Genomic DNA, 19,768 nt, shown 5'->3' with positions numbered 1-19,768 from the left:
TGCGGCAGGCTGGGAGACAGGGCCCAGGGCCGGAGCACCCGACCCGGGGCCCGCCCGGGCCCCTGGACCCAGCCGGGGCTCCCAAGCCCGGAGGCGCATGGGACGCCTCCCCGGTCCCTCCAGACCCCGTCCCGGGCACCCTGCCACGCAGCAGGACCAAGGACAGAGCCCGGGGTGGGGAGGCCGCCCTCCCCGGGCCCTCAGGGGCCCTAGCCACTGCTCCTGAACCCAGCCAAGCAAGGGGAGGCTCCCCGGGCACATCGGAACCCCTTCCCGGGCCCTTGGCAGTGCGGCAGGCTGGGAGACAGGGCCCAGGGCCGGAGCACCCGACCCGGGGCCCGGCCGGGCCCCTGGACGCAGCCGGGGCTCCCAAGCCCGGAGGTGCATGGGACGCCTCCCCGGTCCCTCCGGACCCCGTCCCGGGCACCCTGCTACGCAGCAGGACCAAGGACAGAGCCCGGGGTGGGGAGGCCGCCCTCCCCGGGCCCTCAGGGGCCCTAGCCACTGCTCCTGAACCCAGCCAAGCAAGGGGAGGCTCCCCGGGCACATCGGAACCCCTTCCCGGGCCCTTGGCAGTGCGGCAGGCTGGGAGACAGGGCCCAGGGCCGGAGCACCCGACCCGGGGCCCGGCCGGGCCCCTGGACGCAGCCGGGGCTCCCAAGCCCGGAGGTGCATGGGACGCCTCCCCGGTCCCTCCGGACCCCGTCCCGGGCACCCTGCCATGCAGCAGGACCAAGGACAGAGCCCGGGGTGGGGAGGCCGCCCTCCCCGGGCCCTCAGGGGCCCAAGCCACTGCTCCTGAACCCAGCCAAGCAAGGGGAGGCTCCCCGGGAACAACGGAACCCATTCCTAGGCCCTTGGCAGTGCGGTAGGCTGGGAGACAGGGACCAGGGCCGGAGCACCCGACCCGGGGGCCCGCCCGGGCCCCTGGACCCAGCCGGGGCTCCCAAGCCCGGAGGCGCATGGGACGCCTCCCCGGACCCATGGAGCCCGTCCTGGGCATTGAGCCATGCCGTTGGCCTGGAGATGGGTGCCCCGGACGCCCGGGGGAGGTCTGTCCGGGACACATGGAGCCCGTCCTGGGCATTGAACCATGTCGTTGGCCTGGAGAAGGGAGCCCCGGACGCCCGGGGGAGGACTGCCCGGTACCCGTGGAGCCCTTCCCGGGTACTTTGCAACGCCGTTGGCCTCCTGGAGATGGGTGCCCCGAACGCCCGGGGGGCGGGCTGCCCGGGACCCGTGGAGCCCGTCCTGGGCACTCTGACCTGCTGTTGGCCCGGGGGGGAGGGACCCCAGACGACCGGGACCCGTGGAGCCCGTCCTTGGCACTCTGACAAGCCGTTGGCCCGGGGAAGGGAGCCCCAGACGACCGGGACCTGTGGAGCCCATCCTGGGCACTCCTGTATGCCGTTGGCCCGGGGAAGGGAGCCCCGGATGTCCGGGACCCGTGGAGCCCGTCCTGGGCACTCCTGTATGCCGTTGGCCCGGGGAAGGGAGCCCCGGACGTCCGGGACCCGTGGAGCCCGTCCTGGGCACTCTGAAATGCTTTGGCCCGGGGAAGGGAGCCCCGGACACCCGGGGGGAGGACTGCCCGGGACCCGTGGAACTCGTCCTGGGCACTCTGACATGCCGCTGGCCCGGGGAAGGGTGCCCCGGACGCCCGGGGCCCGTGGAGCCCGTCCTGGGCACTCTGACAAGCCGTTGGCCCGGGGAAGGGAGACCTGGACGCCCGGAACCCGTGGAGCCCGTCCTGGGCACTCTGAAATGCTTTGGCCTGGAGAAGGGAGCCCCCCCCGGACGCCCGGGGGAGGACTGCCCGGGACCCGTGGAACTGGTCCTGGGCACTCTGACATGCCGCTGGCCCGGGGAAGGGTGCCCCGGATGACCGGGGCCCGTGGAGCCCGTCCTGGGCACTCTGACATGCCGCTGGCCCGGGGAAGGGAGCCCCGGACGCCCGGGGCCCGTGGAGCCCGTCCCGGGCACTCTGCCATGCCGTCAGCCTGGATGGAGCCCCGGACGCCCGGGGGGACGAAGGCCCGGGACGCATGGAGCCTGTCCCGGGCACTCTGCCATGCCGTCGGCCTGGATGGAGCACCGGACGCCCGGGGGACGACTGCCCAAGAGCCATGGAGCCCGTCCTGGGCAATTTGACATGCAGTTGGCCTGGAGGAAGGAAGCTCCGGGTGGCCTAGGGAGGTGTTGCCCAGGCATATCCCATCTGGTCCCCATGGCAGAGAACCACCAAACCTGGAGGGGTGTCCGGGCATACCCTGCCCCATAGTAATCCGGAGGCAAATTACCCCCCTTTCTTGCAATCTGTGCACGCGAGGTGACAGAGGGGACCCAAGGCGTGAAAGAACCCGACCTCATGGAGCCCTCGCTGGGATCCGGGAGGCGAATGGCACCTCATTAAGACTTCCAGGGAAGTTCGGCCATCTGGTCCCCCCCCCATAGGAAAGCGTTGCGGGCGACCAGATGCCCGAGGGGATCCGGGCGACCAGATGGCCGAGGGAATCCGGGCGACCAGATGGCCGGGCATGGAGGTGAAGCCGCCTGGACTCTTCCCCACCCCGTCCCGGGACGAATGCCCGGGACGCATGGAGCCCGTCCTGGCCACTTGACGTCCCGTCCTGGGCATTGAACCATGACGTCGGCCTGGAGAAGGGAGCCCCCCCGGACGCCCGGGGGAGGACTGCCCGGTACCCGTGGAGCCCTTCCCGGGTACTTTGCAACTCCGTTGGCCTCCTGGAGATGGGTGCCCCAGATGCCCGGGGGTGGGCTGCCCGGGACCCATGGAGCCCGTCCTGGGCACTTTTACATGCCGTCGGCCTGAAGGTGGGTGCCCTGGACGCCCGGGGGAGGCCTGCCCGGGACCCGTGGAGCCCCTCCCGGGTACTTTGCCAATGCCGTTGGCCTCATGGAGATGGGTGCCCCGGACGCCCGGGGGAGGACTGCCCGGTACCCGTGGAGTCCTTTCCGGGTACTTTGCAACGCTGTTGGCCTCCTGGAGATGGGTGCCCCGGACGCCCGGGGGAGGTCTGTCCGGGGCCCATGGAGCCCGTCCTGGGCAGTGTGACATGCCGTCGGCCTGGAGGTGGGAGCCCCGGACGCCCGGGGGAAGGCTGCCCGGGACCCGTGGAGCCCTTCCCGGGTACTTTGCCATCCCGTTGGCCTCCTGGAGATGGGTGCCCCGGACGCCCAGGGGCGGTCTGTCCGGGACACGTGGAGCCCGTCCTGGGCATTGAGCCATGCCGTTGGCCCGGAGAATGGAGCCCCCAGACGCCCGGGGGAGGTGTTGCCCAGGCATATCTCATCTGGTCCCCGGGCAGAGAATCACCAGCCCTGGAGAGGTGTCCGGGCGTACCCTGCCCCTAGTAATCCGGAGGGAAATTACCCCCCTTTCTTGCAATCCGTGCACGCGAGCTGACAGAGGGGACCCAAGGCGTAAAAGAACCCGAGCTCATGGAGCCCTAGCTGGGATCCGGGAGGCGAATGGCACCTCATCGGGACTTCCAGGGAAGCCCGGTCATCTGGTCGCCCCATTGGAAAGCATCGCGGGCGACCAGATGGCCCGGATCGAAAGGACTCCCAGCTCCCCATCCACCCCAAGCCTTCGCGGTAGGGTTCCTGACTGCCAGCCCACGCAAGGCAGGGCTCTTGGACCCCGGCTGGGCCTCAGGCGCAGGTTGGACCACCGGAGCTCTAGGGCCCGGACGACCTGGGGGAGGAATGCCCGGGACCCGTGGAGCCCGTCCTGGGTACTTTGACATGCCGTCGGCCTGGAGGTGGGTGCCCCGGACGCCCGGGGGAAGCTGCCCGGGACCCATGGAGCCCGTCCTGGGTACTTTGACATTCCGTCGGCCTGGAGGTGGGACCCCCGGACGCCCGGGGGGAGGTCTGCCCGGGACCCATGGAGCCCGTCCTGGGTACTTTGCCTATGCCGTTGGCCTCATGCAGATGGGTGCCCCCCGGACGCCCGGGGGATGTCTGCCCGGGACCCATGGAGCCCGTCCTGGGTACTTTGCCAATGCCGTTGGCCTCATGGAGATGGGTGTCCCAGACGCCCGGGGGAGGACTGTCCCGGACTCATGGAGCCCGTCCTGGGTACTTTGACATGCCGTCGGCCTGGAGGTGGGTGCCCCGGACGCCCGGGGGGAAGCTGCCCGGGACCCATGGAGCCCGTCCTGGGTACTTTGACATTCCGTCGGCCTGGAGGTGGGACCCCCCCGGACGCCCGGGGGGAGGTCTGCCCGGGACCCATGGAGCCCGTCCTGGGTACTTTGCCTATGCCGTTGGCCTCATGGAGATGGGTGCCCCCCCCCCCCCCCCCGGACGCCCGGGGGATGTCTGCCCGGGACCCATGGAGCCCGTCCTGGGTACTTTGCCAATGCCGTTGGCCTCATGGAGATGGGTGTCCCAGACGCCCGGGGGAGGACTGTCCCGGACTCATGGAGCCCTTCCTGGGCACTTTGACATGCCGTCGGCCTGGAGGTGGGAGCCCCAGACACCCGGGGGAGGGCTGCCCGGGACCCATGGAGCCCGTCCCGGGCACTCTGCCATGCCATCAGCCTGGACGGAGCCCCGGACGCCCGGGGTACGAGTGCCCGGGACGCATGGAGCCCGTCCTGGGCACTTTTCCGTGCCTTCGGCCTGGAGCCCCCCCAGACACCCAGGGGAGGACCACCGTGAAAACCATGGAGCCCGACCCGGGCACTCTGCCATACCGTCAGCCTAGATGGAGCCCCGGACGCCCAGGGGACGAATGCCCGGGACGCATGGAGCCCGTCCTGGGCACTTTTCCATGCATTCGGCCTGGAGCCCCCAGACATCCAGGGGAGGACATCCCTGGAAACCATGGATCCCGACCCGGGCACTCTGCCATGCCGTCAGCCTGGATGGAGCCCCGGACGCCCGGGGGATGAATGCCCGGGACGCATGGAGCCTGTCCTGGGCACTTTTCCATGCCGTCAGCCTGGATGGAGCCCCGGACGCCCAGGGGACGACTGCCCAGGAGCCATGGAGCCCGTCCTGGGCAATTTGACATGCAGTTGACCTGGAGGAAGGAAGCCCCGGGTGGCCTAGGGAGGTTTTGCCCAGGCATAGCCCATCTGGTCCCCATGGCAGAGAACCACCACCCTCGGAGGGGTGTCCAGGCGTACCCTTCTCCCTAGTAATCCGGAGCAAAATTACCCCCTTTTCTTGTAATCTGTGCACGCGAGGTGACAGAGGGGACCCAAGGCGTGAAAGAACCCGACCTCATGGAGCCCTCGCTGGGATCCGGGAGGCGAATGGCACCTCATTAAGACTTCCAGGGAAGTTCGGCCATCTGGTCCCCCCCATAGGAAAGCGTTGCGGGCGACCAGATGCCCGAGGGGATCCGGGCGACCAGATGGCCGAGGGAATCCGGGCGACCAGATGGCTGGGCATGGAGGTGAAGCCGCCTGGACTCTTCCCCACCCCGTCCCCGTCCCGGGACGAATGCCCGGGACGCATGGAGCCCGTCCTGGCCACTTGACGTCCCGTCCTGGGCATTGAACCATGCCGTCGGCCTGGAGAAGGGAGCCCCCGGACGCCCGGGGGAGGACTGCCCGGTACCCGTGGAGCCCTTCCCGGGTACTTTGCAACGCCGTTGGCCTCCTGGAGATGGGTGCCCCAGATGCCCGGGGGTGGGCTGCCCGGGACCCATGGAGCCCGTCCTGGGCACTTTTACATGCCGTCGGCCTGGAGGTGGGTGCCCTGGACGCCCGGGGGAGGCCTGCCCGGGACCCGTGGAGCCCCTCCCGGGTACTTTGCCAATGCCGTTGGCCTCATGGAGATGGGTGCCCCAAACGCCCGGGGGGAGGACTGCCCGGTACCCGTGGAGTCCTTTCCGGGTACTTTGCAACGCCGTTGGCCTCCTGGAGATATGTGCCCCGAACGCCCGGGGGGAGGGCTGTCCGGGGCCCATGGAGCCCGTCCTGGGCACTGTGACATGCCGTCGGCCTGGAGGTGGGAGCCCCGGACGCCCGGGGGAAGGCTGCCCGGGACCCGTGGAGCCCTTCCCGGGTACTTTGCCATCCCGTTGGCCTCCTGGAGATGGGTGCCCCGGACGCCCGGGGGAGGTCTGTCCGGGGCCCATGGAGCCCGTCCTGGGCAGTGTGACATGCCGTCGGCCTAAAGGTGGGAGCCCCGGACGCCCGGGGGGAGGCTGCCCGGGACCCGTGGAGCCCTTCCCGGGTACTTTGCCATCCCGTTGGCCTCATGGAGATGGGTGCCCCAGACGCCCAGGGGAGGTCTGTCCGGGACACGTGGAGCCCGTCCTGGGCATTGAGCCATGCCGTTGGCCCGGAGAATGGAGCCCCCAGACGCCCGGGGGAGGTGTTGCCCAGGCATATCTCATCTGGTCCCCCGGGCAGAGAACCACCAGCCCTGGAGAGGTGTCCGGGCGTACCCTGCCCCTAGTAATCCGGAGGGAAATTACCCCCCTTTCTTGCAATCCGTGCACGCGCGGTGACAGAGGGGACCCAAGGCGTAAAAGAACCCGACCTCATGGAGCCCTCGCTGGGATCCAGGAGCCGAATGGCACCTCATCGGGACTTCCAGGGAAGCCCGGCCATCTGGTCGCCCCATTGGAAAGCATCGCGGGCGACCAGAGGGCCGGGATCGAAAGGACTCCCAGCTCCCCATCCATCCCAAGCCTTCGCGGTAGGGTTCCTGACTGCCTGCCCACGCAAGGCAGGGCTCTTGGACCCCGGCTGGGCCTCAGGCGCAGGTTGGACCACCGGAGCTCTAGGGCCCGGACGACCTGGGGGAGGAATGCCCGGGACCCGTGGAGCCCGTCCTGGGTACTTTGACATGCCGTCGGCCTGGAGGTGGGTGCCCCGGACGCCCCGGGGGAAGCTGCCCGGGACCCATGGAGCCCGTCCTGGGTACTTTGACATTCCGTCGGCCTGGAGGTGGGAGCCCCGGACGCCCGGGGGGAGGTCTGCCCGGGACCCATGGAGCCCGTCCTGGGTACTTTGCCAATGCCGTTGGCCTCATGGAGATGGGTGCCCCGGACGCCCGGGGGGACGAATGCCCGGGACGCATGGAGCCCGTCCTGGGCACTTTTCCATGCCTTCGGCCTGGAGCCCCCAGACACCCAGGGGAGGACCACCGTGAAAACCATGGAGCCCGACCCGGGCACTCTGCCATACCGTCAGCCTAGATGGAGCCCCGGACGCCCAGGGGACGAATGCCCGGGACGCATGGAGCCCGTCCTGGGCACTTTTCAATGCCGTCAGCCTGGAAGGAGCCCCGGACGCCCGGGGGACGACTGCCCAGGAGCCATGGAGCCCGTCCTGGGCAATTTGACATGCAGTTGGCCTGGAGGAAGGAAGCCCCGGGTGGCCTAGGGAGGTGTTGCCCAGGCATAGCCCATCTGGTCCCCATGGCAGAGAACCACCAGCCTCGGAGGGGTGTCCGGGCGTACCCTTCTCCCCAGTAATCCGGAGGAAAATTACCCCCTTTTCTTGTAATCTGTGCACGCGAGGTGACAGAGGGGACCCAAGGCGCGAATGTACCCAACCTCCTGGAGCCCTCGCTGGGATCCGGGCGGCGAATGGCACCTCATCGGGACTTCCAGGGAAGTTCGGCCATCTGGTCGCCCCATAGGAAAGCGTTGCGGGCGACCAGATGCCCGAGGGGATCCGGGCGACCAGATGGCCGAGGGAATCTGGGCGATCAGATGGCTGGACACGGAAGTGAAGCCGCCTGGACTCTCCCGACCCTGTCCCCGTCCCCGTGCCCGTGCCCGGGACGCATGGAGCCCGTCCTGGGCACTTTTCCATGCCTTCGGCCTGGAGCCCCCAGACACCCAGGGGAGGACCACCGTGAAAGCCATGGAGCCCGACCCGGGCACTCTGCCATGCCGTCGGCCTGGATGGAGCCCCGGACGCCCGGGGGACAAATGCCCGGGACGCATGGAGCCCGTCCTGGGCACTTTTCCATGCCTTCGGCATGGAGCGCCCCGACACCCTGGGGAGGACCACCCTGGAAACCATGGAGCCCGACCCGGGCACTCTGCCATGCCGTCGGCCTGGATGGAGCCCCGGACGCCCGGGGGACAAATGCCCGGGACGCATGGAGCCCGTCCTGGGTACTTTTCAATGCCGTCGGCCAGGAGCCCCCTGACTTCCAGGGGAGGACCACCGTGAAAACCATGGAGCCCGACCCGGGCACTCTGCCATACCGTCAGCCTGGATGTAGCCCCGGACGCCCGGGGGACGAATGCCCGGGACGCATGGAGCCCGTCCCGGGCACTCTGCCATGCCGTCCCGACAAATTCGTACGGACTCCTAACCTTACGACACGGATCGGAATCGAGCCCTCTCTGACCCAGCAGTTTCAGGCGCCCGGGGGACGAATGCCCGGGACGCATGGAGCCCGACCCGGGCACACTGCCTTGCCGCCGGCCTGGATGGAGCCCCGGACGCCCGGGGGACGAATGCCCGGGACGCATGGAGCCCGTCCCGGGCACTCTGCCATGCCGTCGGCCTGGATGGAGCCCCGGACGCCCGGGGGACGACTGCCCAAGAGCCATGGAGCCCATCCCGGGCACTCTGCCATGCCGTCCCGACAAATTCGTACGGACTCCTAACCTTCCGACACGGATCGGAATCGAGCCCTTTCTGACCCAGCAGATTTCAGGTTGATTTGCTATATACTTTACGTACGATTTTATGGGGGCCGATTCCGATCCGGTACGTAAAAGCAAATACGACCGACATGTCGGACAACCACGTACACCCAGGGGATAGGACTGCCCGGGTCACATGGACCCCGTCCTGGGCACTCTGATCTGCCGCCGGCGCCGGGGATCGAACCGTGATCACCAGATGGGGATATCCCAAAAATCTGGCATGGATACGGCCCGCCAGGACAGGTTTGGGCACCCCTGCTCTAAACCTTCCCTTAACTTCATATTAGTCACCCCTATGGTAGGCCCCAGGGCAGGGTGCATTGTAAGTGTAAGGTAGGACATGCTTTGATATGTGTGGCATGTCCTAATAGTGAATTACAGCCAAATTCGTTTTTCACTATTGTAAGGCTACCTGTTCTCTTAGGCCAAGATGGGCTGCTGGAATTATTACACTCTATAATCCCAGCAGGCTCAAGGAACATGGTAGAAAATAAAGTTTAGTATGCCTGAACTCAGAATAATAAAATACTTCTTTTAGTAAAGTTTATTTTAATATCCTGTGTTTGCAAATGCTACTTTTAGAAAGTTTGCATTTGCTTGCCTAACCATTTCAGCCCGCCTCTGCTTGGATGTGTATCTGACTGTCTGGGTTATGTGAGTGACAGGGCTGGGGGCTGACAGGTTGTGAAGGCCAGGATTACACCTTAGTGGGAGGTGGGAGTGCCCCTGGACTCTGAATAGGGATGTGCTCTGCCACCAAAATGCTGGCTCTGCCCCCTAGGGTCCCTTTCATTTTGAATTGTACGCCCCAAATCTCGCACCGCTGTGCGCAATGTCCGCTGGTTCCCCTGAGGCTGGTACGCCTCTCTGTACCCTGGGACCCTGTGTGTCTCTACAAAGGTCCAGGTACGTCTTGCCCCCTAAGCGCGACTGGGCGCTTCCCGTGACTGCACCCGAAGCCGGCTCAGCCTGACGTGCCCCGCAGCACCTCTCCCAAGCGCACTCAAGCTGCCCCGCAGCGCCTCCCCCAAGTGCCCTCGAGGCTCGGAGCCTCTGGGCAGCAGCACGCCTACCTTTGGAGAACGGCCCCGTACGCTTCATTGCCAGAAGCAGTATGTCGCGAACCTCGGCTCACGCGAGAAGCGTGAGAGTTGGAAGGAGGCCGGGATTCCACCCGTCCGAGGCACCGCGAAGCACAACGAAGGGCAGGACCGAGTCCCTAAGGTCCTAGAGGGGTGGAAAAGTGCACAATCTGGTTAAACAACTGCCAAGGAACTGAGAGAACTGTGTGGAAGGGAAAAGAGACAAAGAAGAGACATTTTTTAACTATAAGTTAAAAGAACACTTACCTATTTACAACCTTGTGGCTAAGAAAATCGTTATATTGGTCTTGTGATAAGTCTACCTGCATATGTATATTTTTACATAAAGAGAAACGTATTTTTATATATCAACAGCCTGGTGTCCATTTGTGGGGGGATTGGTATATTTACTGTGTGTGTTACTGCAAATGCTTAACTAACAACGCCTGGAGAATAGCCTTGCCTGCTCACGCCACGCACCTAGAGGGTGAGCAAGGGTAATTCCAAGGGGTCATCCTTCGCCCTGACTTAGAGGAGAGGGTCCCTGCTTGTCACAAGTGAATACTTGCGCCAACCAGAGACCCCCAATTCTAACACCGAACATTACAAACGAAGAAGGAATGTGAAAGAAACAGCCCTGGAGAGAGGGGAAGGGGTGTGAGTCAAATTAGCAGTACTAAGGAGAAAAGGGGACAACAAATACAGCCAACCCCTACAAGTAAAAGAAGTATAGGACAGAGCAGCATTGCTCAGTGATGGAAATGTATGGTCCTAAGACCGCATGGCCAAATGCAATAAGATTCTACAATGGGCCCATGAGGTTAATGGGAGGACACCACAAGACCGGAGGCAACGGGAGAATGAGGAAAGTACCCCTGGGGGAGAAGAGAATCCCGGAGCTAGTGAAAGCAGCGAGGAGTTGGGAGACAATTATATCCCAGTGGCAGAGGAACAGCCGAGAGAAGAGAGTGTGACCCCGAGCAGAGAAAGACCCGGTACCCAAGGAGATAAGGTGGTGAGCCCTGCAGAGAATAGCTCCAGAGAAGTTCAGTTCACTCCAGTAAGACGCACACGAGCAGGCAGAGTGGTGGTCAGGCCCGCCCGTTTCCGAGATTTGAACTGGGAGAAGCTAAATAGCCCCCTGATGTACATAGACTGCATGTTTTCCATTGATATGGAAAAAGGGGGAGATATGTAGAGTTGCGCACTAGTTTATGCGCACTACGTCACAGCGTAGCGCGCGAAGCGGCCATCTTTAGCGCACTGCGCATGCGCGAGAAGGGGAGAAACGACCGGAGCACATCGGACGCCAAGCGCTCTCCTGTGAATGTTATAAACCTAATAAATACCAAGGTTCCACCTCACCTGCTTCACTGGTGGTTCTTCCTAGTGGCAATAGCCTCATTACAGATATGTTTTTATTTACTGCGCTGTGTTATGCTGCCATCTAGTGACCATTGTTCACATTTTTTGGGGGATGTCTTATTCATATGACATTTTACAGTTTATAGCAGTGCTTCCCAAACTTTTTCAACCCACGGCTCCCTTGACCTATTAGCCGTCGGCCGCGGCTCCCCACTATGTTACAATTTATTTTTAGGGTGGGGGGAATGTAAGCTGTTGGAAATGGGATCCCCGGCTGGCCAGGGCTTTCGCCAAAGTCAGTCAGAGACCACCACCCCCGAGTCAGGGCAAGGGAGTTACACGCCAAGATAACCCCTGCTCACCCTCTAGGTAACGTTGCGCGAGCAGCAAGGCTAAACTTGGAGGCGATGTAAGTTAAGTATTTGCGCATGCACCCCAGCAACAACACCCAGGACCCACCACAAAGGAAACTCCACACAAGGTTATATAAAAATAGCCTTTGTATTACACCCAAACACATTAGATAAAACACACACTTTACAATGTGCCAGAGGCACGGGCAGAATTTACAGGGGATATGTACAAGACAGGGCCACCTGGACCACTGTCAGGAATCAGAAGTAACACTTTCAGAAATAGCACTTAGAATGTAAATCACTGTAGCACAAAAATATAACACAACCAGTAATTACTGGTAACCTGGACCTCACTAGCACCACCTGTACTAGGGAGAAAACAACCACCTAAGTATTACAGTACCTGTAGGAGTGTAAGCACATAACACATGATGCAATGCATAACATTCATTCAGAGGTGTAAGGGAGGAAAACACATGATGCATCAACAATACATTCAGAGGTGTAACAACAAAGCACATGACGCATAAAAACACATTCAGAGGTGCAGAAAATGAACAATTGCGCCAAACTCACGTAAGTCACCACCTGTGACTGTCCCTAGGCCAACTGGCCTTATTGGGGCTAGGACGCCCTGTGTCCCAGTGTCCAGGGGCCTAAACGAAGCAGTTGCCCACAAAGTGCTGGGCAACTGGTGCAACAAGGTTTGAGCCTTCCAGGGCTCAAAAATAACAATGGGGCCAATGTGGGAGCCTCGCTGGGCTCTCAAGAAATAAATTGGCCCCCTGAGCCTCTCAGGGCTCTAGACAACTGTGGCGCTTTTGAGCCTGTCTGGGCTCCAAGTAAATCAAAATGCCCCCTTGAGCCTTTCAGGCTCAAACACAACTGTGGCACCTTTTTGTAGTAGTCCCCCCTCTGGGGGACTCGAGGACAATGGCTCACGCCAGGTAGGAGCCCCGCTCGGGAGACTCGCTGTGCCTAAAATGCCCCCAGAGCCTCTCAGGGCTCACCAACAATTCCCCTCACTCGGGGAGAGAGCACGAGGGTGGGGGCGGGCACCGACAATGTGCCCCGACGCCTCCCCCTTCCCTGGAGCAACCACTGCGCCGTCACTCACCCTGTCTCGCTGCAGCTGGCTGGAGAGCTTCCGCTCCTCGGGGGCTCTCTCCACACTTCTCTTCCGGGCTCTCCCTCGCCTAGGGGGGGGAAAGGAAAGACGCCGGCTTCTCCCCTCACCGGAGCGCGGGGTGGCCTCCCGTCTGCTTCCGGTTGCCTCTCTGTCCTGCCCCCGGCCTGCCTGACTTCCGGGTCGCGGCTGCGGGGGCGGGACTTCCGTCGGGCCGCGCTCGGATTGGCTGGCCGGCGGGAACACTTCCGGGTCGTCACGGGCAGCGCGGCGGCCCGTCTCCGGCACTTCTAGGCGGGGGGTGAGTTTATCGAGGAGTGGGCTCCCTCGAGGTAAACTCAAAGTATAGCGGCAAGGTCCCTGGCAGGGTGGGCACCTGCCAGGGGGCAAATTAATCAAAAGTAAGCGAGGTGGCACTCGCTTGGGGCGGACAATGCCGGGTGGGCACCGGCCTCTGCAGACAAAGCGCTCCCAGCGCTAGAGGGGCGACCACAGCGCTCCCAAGCGCTACAGGGCAAAAATGCAGCGCTCCCTGCGCTAAATGCAAAATAAAGCGCTCTTAAGCGCTAGAAGGGGAAAGAAAAGCGCTCCCAGCGCTTTCAATCAAATGCAGCGCCCCCAGGCGCTATAGGACAACAAAGTCCAGCAAAAGTCCTTGTAGGCAGGTAGGGGGGGCAAGGCTGGGCCTGGGGCCAGCTCACTGGCCCTCCAGGCAGGGAGGCAGTCCAAGTGGCGGTTCCTCCTGGCCCCAGCAGCAGCAGCAGCCCCCCTCAAGTAGGATCAGGAAAAGAACAACTTCTGTGGGGACACAGCCCCATTTTTATACACCATATTCCTTTGTCTGTAGGTGCAGGGTGGGGGCGGAACCAGTCGCAGCTGGTTCTTGAGTACTCTGTTTACCTCAACCACCCTCTCTATTCACTGTCAGGGCTTGGGTCATTAGACACACCACAGGGGGGCGGAGCCAGCATTGTGTGGGGAAAACCCAGCCCATCCAGGACACAGGTACACTCCTCCCACACATCACTCATGCTAATCTCCCACTCACCACCGGGCAGACCCATCCAGACTTCCTGGAGCCTGGCATGCCAGCCAGCTCCAGCCAATCACGCTCCAGCACCCTCACTGCACACGTACAGCCATGTCTAGGAATGACACTTCCCCACTAGACACATACATGCCGCATACACCATCTTGCAACATTCACTCTCACGAGTTCACACATACCAGACTCGAGCCTGTACACCCCACGCATCAGGAACTACCAGGGACACATACATTCCCCATGCATTCCTATGGGCGGGCAGGCCTAGCTCAGCACATGCACTCAGAGTGCGCACGCACTTTCCACTGGGACACAGTGAAAGTGCGCAGAATCCAAAAATCACCATCACCAGGTCACAATTTAAAGGCAAAAAGTCTAGGGGTGAACCTGCCCTAAGGGCCAAAGTCCAACATAAGCCCAGCCTCAGGAGTCGGTAGTCCCAGAAAGTGCACAATCATGACTGCAATGTTTTGATTTAGGTCCACTGAACAGTCCTTAAAGGGTTACAAAGAACAGCACCTCTCTCTTTCCATGAACACATTAAAGGAGATTGGGGTAGCTGGACCAAGACTGGAGACAAGCTGAGGAAACCTGCAATACTGTCAGAGAGAATACTCTTCAAAATGACAGAGTGGTAGACCAGACCGGTAACTCTGCACCCAGAAGTCGTAAGTTAACTGGCACTTATAGCAGAGTGTGAACTACAAACGAGTGTAATTTATACATTAAAGTGGTTTGGAGTTTATTTAAATTGTGCCTATGACTTCATTACTTTTGTTTGCAGTCAAAAATACACCCTTATCAAAATAAACGTTAACTTTTCTCAAACTCCCCATATTAGACAGATGGATTAAGTGATTTGTAGTGCAGGGTTCTCTAGTCAGGCATGGCAGGTACAATAAATGGAATAGAGGTGGATGCTAGCCATAGAGATTATATTTCAAAAGAAAGAGAAATTTGCTAGCAGCTCCAGCTTCTCCTTGTGCCCTTTATTTTATGTACTTTTGTCTGCGCCTCAGAATACTCATCCTGTACTGCATCGAGCACGGGGGCCTCTAACACCTGAAAAACTTCAGTTTGGAATGACTTTGATCTTGTTCAACACGCTTGCGGGCATAGAAATAAAAAAGAGGACCGCACGAACACGGTCCTTGGAGGAGATGAACGTCTTTCACGGTCCAATGGTTCCCAAACTCACAAACGGTGTGCTTGGTGCGCGGCGCCCCTGGCTAGTTTTGACGGTGCACCGGGGTGCTGCGGCACACATATTGGGAACCACTGGTTTATAGTGTTTTAGTCAATGCTTCACTGTTCAGTACTATGTATGGAAATTTTGTATCACTTATTTTTATTACAGCTTTACAGTGTTTCAGCTTAACGCAATACGTCTCCTTTAAGTTGAGGATGTTTGGTGTTCCATACAGGGCTTAGCTGCACTTCACATTGTCCCTACACAGGGTGTCTATGGGGTGCTCCCCCATTTTGTGCACAACTCTAGTCTGGATGTATGATGTTACAACGCATGCTTTTACCACGCATGCTGTTACAACGCAAGTATTACAACGCAAACCTTTACAACGCATTACACTTGGGGGTGCTGGATAGTGAATAGTTTAATTTACTATTCCAACTCCAGTCCCCATGGACACTAGGGAAGGTGTTGGATAGTAAATTAAAACTATTCCCTATCCTAGAGCGCCCCCCAGTGTAATACGTTGTAAAGGTTTTCGTTGTAATACTTGCGTTGTAACAGCACTGCGTGGTAAAAGTTTTGTTGTAAAGGATATTTCCCATCTAGTCTACCTTCCTTAGGTCAGCTATGCAAGGGTGTCAACCCCTTTTGTATTTATATTTGGATCTCTACAGTGCACAACATATTTGCCTTCACATGGGTGTTACATGGGTTACAGTCCCATCTTCTACGGTGCACAACATTTTTTTTTGTCTCTCAGGAGATGTTTCACATGAGTTACAGTCCCTTCTTCTATGGTGCACAACATGTTGTTTTGTTTCTCAGGAGATGTTTCACATGGGTTACGGTCCCATTTTCTACGGTGCACAACATTTTTGCCTCCACATGGGTGTTACATGGCTTACCGTCCCATCTGTTCTGTGCACAGGAAATAACCTCCTGAGTTTTTCCTTCATTACCGTGCACAACATTTTTTTATTTGTCCCTTTTTAGGGTGTGTCTTATGGGTTTTTGTCCCTTCACAACAGTGCACAATAATTTAACGTGGTGTATTTAATAGGTTTGGTCTCATTCATTTCAGTGCACGTGTGCACCTGTTTACATGTTTATTACATTATTACCTTTACATAGGGTATTTGGTCTGAAAACCAATTGATGATTCTCTCAATTTCCTTTTACAGCTCAGTTTTCCTTTTGATATCTTTTACTGGTGTCATCTGCGGATTCTGATTTCTATTGTTTTTCCTTCTTCTCTGTCTTTCTCTTACTGTTGTTTTCTTTTGTTCATTGGAGTTTTTTTTCTCCTACTCTTTGTTAGTGTTTGGTATGACTTGTCTCTTTTTATACATGCCTGGCCAGCAAGTATGTCTTGAGGTAGCCTTTGATCTTTTCTCTTTTCGTTTCTGTTGTTGTGGTAGCAGAGAGGATGGCATTCTCACCTTTTGTCTTTCTTCTCTGTTTTCCTCACTTATATTTTCGCATCTTCTTTTGGTTGTTCTGTTATCTCAGAGGAAAGACAAAGAGTAAATCAGAAACGTCGCAAACCGACATCTTTCTTTTCGTTCTCTTTTCTTTCTTCATTGTTTTATTTGGAAGGAAAGGGGATATGTTATATCCTGGCTTTGTTGTTATGCATGAAATCTCTTGCTCTGCCAGTGGAATGTTCATCCAATGATGTATTACAGAATGTTGGGAGCCAGAGATGTCAGTTGAGAAGGGCTGAGCACCATCCTGGCTGCTCCTGGCGGGGTCTTGTACTGGTCTTGTAGTGGATTGAACTGGATGACCTGTAACCAACTACAAATAAACATCTAAAGATCCTCTACACATCTGGACTAAGTCACTTTACCGTTTTACCCTGACAGAGTAAAATTTACTCCGTCAGCGTAAAACTTGACATCTGCCCAACTCAAAATCAGGCAGGCAGACCTTGAGTTTTGCGTATTGCTACAGAGTACCTGTCCACCAAACTCTAAATCAGCCCCAAAGACCTGCCTAATGCAAATCAATGCTGACCCTTCTCCTCATGGGAACAGTCCATCCAGGACCATGGTCACGTCACACATTCTCCCTGCGACCCACTGCTTTGTTAGTTGGAAAATGTGAGATGTTCAACCCCCTGAATCCACTGAGTAAGCTACACCCCTGAGGCTGTGCACCCCTCATCCCTCTCTGCTCCAACCTCCTAATGAAAACATGTGTGATCACCCATTGAGAGGACAGGTTGAGTGACCTCTGTGACCTTACAACTCATGAAATGTGTTTTATTTTTCAGGACAATCTATCTACACTGTAGCAAACCAAGGTGAGTGACTCTGACTTGTTTGTGATGAGTTTCGCTCAGTCCATGAGAGTGATTAAGAGAAGACACTGAATGTTCTCATGATTGTTAAATGACCAAGTGAATGGAGCATTGGCAAAGAAACCAGAACATCTTGAGTGAAACCAGGAAGTCTTTCTGTGTCAAACTGTGATCATTGTCAGTAAAGCATCCATGCGGTGGAGGGGTGGCGTGTACAAGTTAAAATGCGATTTAATAAATGTTCGATATCCTTCCAATTCCAGAACTAGTTAACGAGGATCACAGAACCTGTGCTTAGATTCTGTCACTGACTTCAGAAGCAGCGGTTACCAGACTGGTGCATGACCATGGCGTGTGTCATGCATATAGGTGCACCTCATATGAACCATGCACACCCTCAGCAGATCCCTTCTTCCTGCAATAGTGTCTCAGAGCCAAAAGGTGGCGCTGTGTGACCTTGGCCCTGGCTCCTCCCCGGATATGACATCATGGGGTACAAAGGGCGCCACCTTATTCGCTGGCCTCAGTTCCTTTTTGACACACCCTTTGTTGCAGACCCAGAGCTCCTCTCCTTAGTTTGTACCAAATTTATCCAGCAATTGGTATGTTTTGGAATGTGCTTTTAGGCCAATGTCACCACCTATGATCATAGACTTCAAGCGGTGTTGTTCCTGCCTCAAACAAAATGCCTGTTTTGTATCCCTGCTAGGACTCTCCCTGGTGTCCAGGTCTCAAGTACAGCTCCATTTCTGGTGATACGTTTGTAATCCAGAAGAGATGGCGCACTCTAGGAACATTCTGAACATAGTGTACAATGGCACTAGCGGTAAGGAAGATGAATTGCACGGATTGAGGAGTAGGCCAAATCCAGAGAGAAAAAAGTTATCATGAATTCCGTGAGTTTCTTAATAAAAGGGGTCACCGAAAAGACCCCCATCTGCCAGTGCCCCGGCCTCCATGGTGCCCAGCTCTCCCAGCTTCAGGTTGATTTTAATGAAGAAAGAGCAACACTGCTCTGTGGATAATGCACAATTTTAGTTCACCAGGAAGCATATAGCTCGCTGGCACCCGCCGGTGAGAATGACGGGGTCAACCAGTTCGCCTGATTCATGAGCTGCAGCTGCCATATCAAATATGGCAGTGAGCTGCCCCAGAACATCCTGGTCCTTGTCCTGGCAGACCCTCCAGGACCGGTCCAGACCCTTTTTTGGAACATTGATAAACTAGGTGACAAAGGTCACCATTTTGACATCAATCTCTGGCTTACAGTCCACCGTGCCAGCCAGGGATGGTCTTGGGCACCCCACACACAGCCGACCCCTAACCTCCTTATCCATTGGTTTACGGATGTGGGAAGCCACATACGCTGCCATCTTGCTGTCAGGAAACCAGTCCGCAGAGCGGGGATGGCAGATATCCTCAGGATCCAGCAGGTCCTGGGAACCCACCACATCTTGGGGAGTAGACGCACTGTGATTGTCCAGCCTGGGTCGTTTGGCACCACCTTCCAGTCGCCAGGGTCTACTGGGACCTTGTTCATCACCAGAGTCCTCATCAGATTACTCATATTCTTCCCCGGTATTATTATCTACCTCCTGAGGAGAGTAGGTATATCCTTCATCGGGGTAAAGCCAAGCGGGGAATCTGATTCCAGCAAGGTGTCAAGGTGGTCTTGAGGTGTTACAGCCCTGGCCTTCGTATTTGCCCTGCCGGGAATCCTGAGTGTCAGAAGTGGGCACAGGCCCCACACCTTCCCATTGTGAGGGTACCACATTACGCAGGGCTATAACGTGGACTATATGCTCACTTAGGGATTATAAGGCTGACAAAAACACTCTTTGGAGAGAGACAACAGTAGTGTCTATCAACCCCATATGAATGGGGAGGAGATATTGCTCTTCATCCCCAGCCCCCCAGTATTCTGCATTAGAACCTGCCATGGATGATCAGGTAGAAACAGTGCGTTAAAGGTAAAGGCAGTATAGAGAGGGTGAAACCCTAGCCTAAGCCACAAGAAACACGCTATAAACCCTGTGTAAAAATGATAACTACCTGTTACCTTGGCCAACGCTTGTTTCTGGCAGAGGGGCATGAAGTTACAGGTACCAATGCTTGTTGTCACTTACCGTTGACGACGAAACAAGTGTTGGCTAAAAAGAGAACTAAAACAAGAACTAGAAGAATAAATTAACAAATTCAAAGAAAAACAAGGATTGTTAATATTTGTAACTAATGTAATAAATGTTGACACTAGTGCGTGCTGAGGGAGATATTTTATTGTGTAAACTGGTTGATCTTGGTCATCCAACCGGGGAGTGGGTGATCTTCCCACCTCAAAGCACCGCACATAAATAGGACTACAACAACTTCATGTGTACTTCTTTTAGAGCGCCACAAATCCTTCTGCAAACCTCACCCTAGCTAACATAACCAATGCTTGTTGTATAAATAATAATTACTAATTATAAAGTGCAAACATATCACCCATTTAAGGTGCTGGGGCCATCGGGGAGATTAAGTGAGCCATTGCCCAGAGTCACCTGATGCTGAGCTGCAGCCGGCACCAGGGAATTGTTAGCCCCATGCTCTGGAGTCAGTCGCTCTGGCCGCTGCGCCACAGCTCTCTCCCTGTCAAGCGTGC

The 19,768-nt window shown here is 57.8% G+C and overlaps 1 protein-coding gene across 1 annotated transcript in view; it reads left to right on the top strand.

Moving 5' to 3' along the window:
* LOC144752900 (class I histocompatibility antigen, F10 alpha chain-like) overlaps window positions 1-19,768 on the top strand; it is a 128,320-nt gene that overhangs the window by 95,749 nt on the left and 12,803 nt on the right. The window contains exon 5 of the mRNA XM_078640726.1: window positions 17,101-17,130. Within this exon, the coding sequence (XP_078496852.1) occupies window positions 17,101-17,130 (30 nt within the window). The remainder of the gene's footprint in view (window positions 1-17,100; window positions 17,131-19,768) is intronic.

This window comes from Lissotriton helveticus, chromosome 5_1, assembly GCF_964261635.1.
Source record: "Lissotriton helveticus chromosome 5_1, aLisHel1.1, whole genome shotgun sequence".
Classification (NCBI taxonomy): domain Eukaryota; kingdom Metazoa; phylum Chordata; class Amphibia; order Caudata; family Salamandridae; genus Lissotriton; species Lissotriton helveticus.
Note: the sequence above shows the minus strand (reverse complement) of the source record. Positions and strands in the feature narration are given on the sequence as shown.